Source organism: Pholis gunnellus (assembly GCF_910591455.1).
Source record: "Pholis gunnellus genome assembly, chromosome: 12".
Classification (NCBI taxonomy): Eukaryota; Metazoa; Chordata; class Actinopteri; order Perciformes; family Pholidae; genus Pholis; species Pholis gunnellus.
Genome location: NC_136539.1, coordinates 6,416,411 through 6,424,654, shown reverse-complemented (window position 1 = coordinate 6,424,654; position 8,244 = coordinate 6,416,411). Strand labels below are relative to the sequence as shown.

The 8,244-nt window shown below is 44.5% G+C and overlaps 1 protein-coding gene across 2 annotated transcripts; it reads right to left on the bottom strand.

Moving 5' to 3' along the window:
- Positions 1–348: 348 nt before the first annotated feature.
- Positions 349–6,339, bottom strand: asb1 (ankyrin repeat and SOCS box containing 1). Of its 2 annotated transcripts, XR_013767298.1 has the most exons (6): positions 6,119–6,339; positions 5,137–5,275; positions 3,976–4,278; positions 3,007–3,389; positions 1,140–1,976; positions 349–679 (listed from the first exon to the last, which is right to left on the bottom strand). XR_013767298.1 is itself a non-coding variant. In XM_079169855.1 (5 exons), exons 1-5 carry the CDS (start codon positions 6,213–6,215, stop codon positions 1,846–1,848), a joined length of 1,053 nt encoding a protein of 350 aa, XP_079025981.1. In that variant the 5' UTR covers positions 6,216–6,339; the 3' UTR covers positions 349–1,845. The 2 variants fall into 2 exon arrangements, 1 of the variants encoding a protein (XP_079025981.1); XM_079169855.1 differs by having other exon boundaries at positions 349–1,976.
- Between the last annotated feature and the right edge of the window lie 1,905 nt (positions 6,340–8,244).

Genomic DNA, 8,244 nt, shown 5'->3' with positions numbered 1-8,244 from the left:
TGCTGCATAGAAAACAACAAAACATCTGCGGGTTGTGTTGAACTGATATTGACAGAGGGGAGATTTTCTTCCACTATTTATCCTCCAGAGATTCTGTCCATGACACTGACTCAGATATTTGGGACTAGAACAGAACGTTGTGACGGGTTGTGAGGACACGAGAATGAATCGTTTTTGCTAACAGAACAGGAAGCACGGAAAGTGATCCTACTTTTGGTTTCTGCTTTCTCGCGTCCGTGGAAGCCCTCCCATGTAGTTTTAGACAATAAACACAAACAGGAGAGAATATAGAATTAATCTACATGTACTGTATGCACACAGAAATGAGACACACAAAGCAAAATGGGCTGATATTTTATGTTGACCAGGAACAAGGTGTGAGAAACGACACAAAGCCATATGTGCAACAAACACGCTCAGAAGCCAATAGGTGCAACAGACTCACAGAGAAGGCAGCTTTCTGGGCAATAAATACAAAGTTGATCTATTCATCATGAATAAGTTTCATTCACAGAAAGAGTTTTGTTAAATATGACTCAACAGGGCAGGTTTCTCAAAAAAATAAATAAAATAAAGCATCTTGGCGTTAAGATGTCGTCGGCTGGAGAAGTGAAGACGAGTGAAGACGAGTGAAGACGAGTTGGTTTGTGAAACAGGAAGCTGTCACCTGTCAGGTTTTCTACATGATGGTAACATGTACATAAGTAATTAGACCTTTTCTCCTGCTTCATTTTTTAAAAATATTAAGCTTTTGTTAATTTTTCCTCATTAAATATCTACAATTTTATTTTTTGTATTTCTGGTCTGATCAATCTTCCAGGACTTTTTCCAAAAGTCAATGTTAAGGCACATGGATAAAATAAGAATCTATCTCCACCCAGCAACAAATGACAAAATGAAAGTGCTTAACGCATCAAAAGAAGCAGAATATGAATCTAATCTAGAGAACACGTCTTTATCCTTGTGCTTCACACCGGTGATCACTTCTAATACAAGGCATCTACAGGGTAAACTTAAAGGTGCTCCATACGCAATTTAGAGCATTTCTGTTGCCTCTCAACGGCTCTCAGCATGGCGATGGCTGAGCCGGCGGCTTGCAGCTAACAGTGCATACAAGGAGAAAAGGGCTCACTGTTTACCTGTGGGTGGTGCCGGAGGGTGGGTGCTATGCATCCGCAACAAGCCGCTGTATGAGAGCAGAGCAGAACATTCCTCCACTATATCGTCACATAGATAATAGTTGTTTGCTGCTGTATCAATGCTCTGGATATCCAATGGAAGACCTTTAAGAATACAGGGTTGCTGCACATTCTTCCAATCACTCTGGCTGAGAGTTGGTGAAAGACCTGAAATCCAAGTTTACATAAAACAGATAAATGTGCAATTCAATGAGCTGGATGTGGGTAGTGTGTTTGTCCCTTTGAATGGAATATTTAATACATGGCATGCTAAGTCATAGCTTCTCACAAAATGACATGCTCACTATGGCTTTTAAGCTGAAAAGTGCTACTTGAAGCAGGACCAGAACATATCCGGTGATTCAGGAAGTCACAAGTCAAACACTTAGGATACACGTATAGCTTCCACAAGCCAGGACTTACTAAGGCTTCTCTGATAACTTCAGGGGCATTTCAATACATTAGTATAATAACAGGAAGATAGGACTATTATTTCATTATTATTTCATTTTGAAAAATAATATTATGAACTGTCTAGCTTAGCAATTAGCATACAGGGATCCCAAAATCTCCTATTTGTGTTGTGTTGTGATATTCTGGGAGTTTTTTTGTTTTTTTTCCAAGGTTCGGGTCAGAGGAGCTCTGTAGAAGAAGAGAATGATGGTTGTCAGTTTTGGTGAAGCAGGAAGTTCTTGATGGGTTGTGGCAGCGGTAACGAGGGTATGTGATTCAGGCGATTTTTGCCCATTGCTTTGCGGATCCTGATGCGACACAGGTTTGTCAGCCTGCGAGGGCATCCTGAGAAGACACAAAGCAGAGGTGGATCTCCTTAGCAGCTGCGGCAGAACCACACTACAGGTTTAGGTAAACCCTAATAACATGGTACAGACCAGTTTATTATGGGTTTGTTTTTTTTTGGGTGGGGGAATTTTTGCTTTTATTTTACAGATGTCAGTGTAAAAAATGGGGGAAGAGAGAAAGAGAGGGATGTGGCATGCAACACAGGTCCCAAGGCCAGAATCAAATCCGTGACGTTGTTGTTATATAGCGTGAAATGTAACAATCAGCTTCACTAAATCTGAATCTTTTCACGTGTTTCTTTGACAGCCATGTTGTTAGTTATGTCAGCCCGTTGCTTTTGTTGTCAGAGCTGTGAACAAATGGTGAGACATAAAGTATAAAATGCATTAAGGGGTACTTGTGACATGTAAAGGCAGCTATGTTTCTGAGTTTATGTATATTATAACCAAATAGCATTACACTGGAAAGGTTTTCTAGTCCTACTTTGAACAACCTGTGTCATATGGGCCTTTTACACAGCAGGCATTTATATTTAAGAAAAGCACACGTGTCACTAATAACATAATAAATGATGGCTCAGCTCTATTCAAGTGTCTCAACAGAGAGCCAGCATGAACAATTCTTAGGGGAATTCCGATTACCTCTCACTGGCTTTCAACATGTCGACGGCAAGCTGGCGGCTCATAGCTAACGGTGCTAATGGTGCTAACAGCGCTGACAGTGCAAACTACAGCGACGGTGTTATCAGCTGTTACCGCAGCATGAGAGCGGTGAAAAGCAGCGGCCTCGAGCTAATCTCACGTGCACTAATATGCACTAAAAACACACACTGCCAGACCTGCGTCTACTTTACAACGTCAAGATGTCTTATAAGAAAAGGACCAATGGTGCATGTCAATTAAACCACAGTTGCAACACAAGTTATTTAATTACTAGAAGGCTGTGGATTGTCAGTTTCCAGGTGTAAATGTTTAGCAGTGCTTGGCTCAGCGAGGTCGTTTGCTCTTTATTCACAGATGTTACTCACTCCTCGCCTCCAGGAAGACCCGCAGCGCCTCCGGATCCACCTTCCTCCGATTGGGAGCCTCCAGCTCCAGTCCGTCCCAGGGCACGAAAGCCGGGTCGGCCCCGTGGTCCAGCAGCAGGTGGACGAAGGCCGCCTCACATCCGTGTCGCAGCACGGCATCCAGCAGGCAGGAGGCCAGGCCGCGGGACAGGGCCTCTTGGCAGACGGGCCCCGTGTAGTTGAAGTCAGGCTGAGCGCCGGCCTGGAGCAGCAGCCGGAAGCAGTGGAGGTGGTGGTAGGCCGCGCTGATGTAGAGGGGACACACCACCAGGGTGTTGAGGGTGCGAGCGCTTAAGAGGAGCCGGGGACCCAGCTGGTGGTCCATGTTTACATCAGCTTTGAACCTGGACGGAGGGAACCATGGACACGGTTTAACTTTTTTTAAACCTTCATGCCCTCTGAAGAAAATACACGTATAGGTTGATTGCAAAGAAAATCGTCTTGAAATAAAACATTTTGAGAAGACATTCTTAACTACAGATGTACGGTCCATATTTAGCCAATATATTGTGCAAACAAGCCGTGTGTACAACAAAACATTGAGGGTGAAATCAATCCGCTCAGAATGTTTCTTCTCGTTGAATATTTATGTGTCCATGTGACTGCTGTCCCACGTGGGCTGCTGCTGTTGACTGGTGGGAGCCTATGATTTGTTTTTGCGCATTCTGGGAAAGTTTAAAGTCGTAAAACAACCAAACTGTTGCCCGAAGCAATGGAACATTTTGTACCACACAGCCAGTAGTAAATCAAAACGCTGACCTCTAGATAATCCACTGCATAAACAAAAGATAAAACTAATGCTGTAAAAAGAAATAAAATAAAATAACGAGGAGGCTCAAAGATGGACTAGTTTGGCATGGAGAGCACCACCAGTAGTGGGAGAGGAGAGAAAACAAAGTGACAACACTTACGATCCTCTCCTGCCCTCACCTGATGAGCTCCTGCAGCACGTCCATCCTTCCCACCCGCGCGGCGTGGTACAGCGGAGTGCTGCGATGGTGGCGACTTCCGTTGGGGTGGGCTCCGGCCTCGAGGAGGATCCGGACACAGTCCAGGTGACCGTTCACCACAGCTACGTAGAGGGCCGTTTGACCTTTCACGTCGACCAGGTCCACCATGGCGCCCTGGGCGATCAGAAAGGCCACGCAGGCGGCGTGTCCTGCCGTGGCGGCGATCCGCAGAGGGGTGCAGGGCAGACAGCCACAGCACCAAACAGACTTCTCATTGATGCGCCTGGCACCAAAGGGGGAGAAGGGAGTCGTTATTGGTCTTAATGCAACATGTTGCATTTGTCATGCTTGCACTTACGTTTTATTTTCTTTAATAATAGCAGGCCAATGACCATAAAACCACATTAAAAACAACAAAACTTAGCAAAGTCTTTGTGGTCATCACAAATTAAATATTTACCACAGCTACCTGCTAAAATGAACTGCTTTCAACACCACTACCACTGCAAGTTGGATAAGGCGGGGCAGGGAGAACCCAATGAAGAAAAAGAAAAAAAGTGTTTTATTGAAATAACAGCATGTTGTAAACCATGTGGAATGGAGATGAACTGCCCTAAGCCGGTAATAATGGGTTGGCTGGGTGTGGAGTACGAGTGCTGCATACAACCGCTGTGGGATTGGGGTTAAACGAGTGCTGACCGCTCTACGATGGTCCCGCCTGGCTCTGATATTGTGAGCATTTACACGTTTCAGCACCTGTATGGACGCTCTCTCTATGCCAGAGAAGTATTACAGCCCCACCGTGGGCCACCAACAATAAACCACGACGCACACATTGAGGAGAAGGACGCGTTTGGTTGTAGCACCGTAAGGGCAATGAGGATGAAAGCTCCCAGCGTGCGGCCGTGTGTTATGCAGAGACTGTTGAGGGCATATTCTGTACGGCATGTGCTTCTCTCGGGCCGTCACTCACCGAACAAACCCACACAGCACCGAAAACCACAAACCACTTAGTGCCAGACATGAGCACTCTGGACAGAAGCTGCCACTTCTGCAGAAAGACGGAGCACGCAGCGCGACGGTTGAAACAAACAAAACAAAATCGTATTTGATTCATATCATGACCATCACTCCCTCCCACCGTCTGAAGCTGTCTTCCTGCAGCAGGTTCCTCAGGGTGTCCAGATCTCCGACATAGGCCGCATTGTGCAACCGCATGTCATCCTGCTCCAGGGGTTTGTCGGAGAACTGCTCCTGGAGCCATTCCTTCAGGTTACGGCCTGGGGAGGACACACAGGTAAGAAACCGCTGAACTGTGGCTTCTTGTGCAACCAGCGGAAACGCCAAAGCACTAATGCTCTGACGATTAGTCGTCTCTTAATACTTATTCGTGCTGAATGACTGATGAGCATATCCCTGGTACACAACCAAAACAAAACTGTTTTACAGATCTGTCCATTAAGTCAACTGATTGATTAGTCGACAAACTCGTACGAGTGTTCATCTACTAAGAATTTCTTTGGTCGAGGACAGCCTTAGTGTTTGATGTGTCAGACTGTACAGGATATCGTGAAAATACACCAATCAATTATTAGAGAATCATGCATTTGACAGTGCTTTTCTCACTGCGTATTAATTGGTTGCATAACTGCATAACAAGTGTCCCTGATGAATGTGGAAAGAATCAGTCATTTTGTTGTACAGTGACTCCCTGAAACCCTCATGGACAGCTGGCGGTCCCTGGGCTCATATTGTGGGAGCCACAAACAAGACAAGAGTTGTCCACAGTAACACAAAACACCATAGAACTACATCAAGACCTCTCTGAAACAAAACAAGCTGCCTAATATAATTGCCTCAGGGCTATGTGGAGTTAAATTGCATTTTATTGTGCACTTGTTGAATATATGCAGAAGAGCTCTCATGGTCCGAATGCATCCATTACAACTCTGTGACGACATTGGGCCACACCTAATTAAAAGGGAGTCAACCTCAATAACAACACCTCTGTGTCACTGTTACTGAAGTCTTCCTGTTGTTGTCTACCGCCGTCCTGCACGTGGAGGATGCACGCAAACACCCCTCGAGAGGACCGATGAATCATTGGGCACATTCACGGGTACCTGCTGCAGTGGCGCTGGGCAGATCGGAGACGGTGATGAGCGGGGGGAAACTGATACTGGGCGGGTCGTCAACATCAGCCTCCGGACCGTCGGCCATGCTCCCGAAATGTCACACCGTCACCCTGGAACTCTCGCTTCTTCAGGCAGGAGATCGACACCGGTTATAACAAACGAACAAGAGAGTCAGATAAGAGACAGTCAAAACACACTAACGTGACTGTGTTGACGACGGAGTCTTGCCTGCGTAACTTCCTGACTGCGCTCAGCTGAGCGGATTTAAAGGGGAAACGTCGCTTTAAATGCCCGAGGTTGAAACTGTTCAACACCTTATAAAAAGTAGACAAATAGTGTCAAATATTCAATTAAATTAGCTATACATAAACAATTAAAAAATGTTTATGGTAGATTATTATGTAAAGAAATACTTTCCAATGATACATTAAAAAAGTATTGCATGAAACACTAATATCAATGTAATAAAATGAGGTTCTTTAAATCCCAAATTCGGAAGAAAAAAAACTAATTTAGTTGATCTGAAACAAGTATAATTTAAATATAAAGAGTCTACAATATTGGAATCGGCCAATGAATGACCTCTTGTTAGTTTTTTGATGTTGTAAAAATGTAATAAACACAGGACATGTCCTCAGCATCATCAAGAGTAGTCCTTAAAGTAACAGTATGTAGCTTTCAGGGGAATCTATTGGCAGAAATGAAATATAATATGACTAAGTCTGTTCCGTTTAGTGTATAATCACCTGCAGATAAGAATCGTTGTGCTTTTGTTGCCTTAGAATGAGTGCTTTATATCTACAAACAGCGGGTCCTCTTCACGGAGCCAGCCACTGGGTTTTCTCAGTTGGTTATGACCTGCCACCTCCCCGCCACACGTCTCCAAATCCTACACACTTCACCTTTAATAGAATAGTGTGGCTGATCTAAAAGGTCATGGAGCAGTACCAAATGAAATACCGGATCCAAGGAAAGGAGTTTAGCCTCATCAGCTACAGTTAGGCATTCTGTTTAGCTGCACCTAAAATGTTGTGTCCACCGTCTTTCTGACTGTTGATCTGTGGGGAGTCATATTTGAGTGGGTAACATACACCAGGGAGGCATGCAGCCACTGAGGCCCTGGTGGTGCTCTAAAAATGCATGGACAGGTCAACACCTGCCCCGTGTCCCTAAAAGTGGACCGGTCTCTAACATACTTCCACCTCTGTAAAGACAACGCTGTTTCATGGAGGACAATTCTGAAATTCAGTTGTATTGATCATCAGATATCAGTTCATGGGGCAGTGATTTGCAATTATAATTTTGAGACGTACGTCATTAGTTATTGTAAGCTTGCAGCCAGATTCAAACCCATACTATCACAAGACCTGGGCTCATCCTACTGATTGCAACCATCAGAATAATGAGCATTCAATAGTAATTTAATTAAGGCTGGACAATGTCAGATCGGAGAGGTTATGTGACCGCTCCCAACCCCGGCATTGTGTTTTATCCACACAAAGTGTATTTAAATTATTATTAAAGTAAAAAAAAAAAAGTGATTGGGCCAAACATAAGGATTAGTGGGTAAGTGTAGACAACAAAAGTGAAAGTAAAAGATGTGGTCACTCATTAGCAGCCAGATCCATTGTAGAATTCAAAGGCTAAAGTCAACTGAGTCTTTTTTAAATAGTGAAGATTAAAAGGGAAACGCAGATGGACAATGGAGCTGTCCTTTCCTCGGACTGCGCTGTGGCCTTATCTTAATCCACCTGTTGAGACTGGGGCCAGCGTCTTTGTCCGTGCCTTCTGCTCGGGGGGCCTTCACATAAATCTCTGACTTGCATCACAAATGCTCCGTCCAAACCTTGCTCAATAGCTGTTAAAGGGGCTTCCTAATACGCTTTGTGCGTGTTGCAGCTGTTTCATGGCTTGCCAGATGGAAAAAAACTAAAGTTGCTGCTAATGTTACTTGAGGGTCTCAAAAAGAAAAGTTCAATGTTTTACTTCTGTCATGTCGGAGTGGGCTTCAAAAGAAAAGGAGTCCCGTTGAGAGTGTGACTTGGCCGTGCCAGACGCCTCAAGGACTTCACATGAACTCGTCAAAATCATAAACCAGGGCCGTTTATCATTTC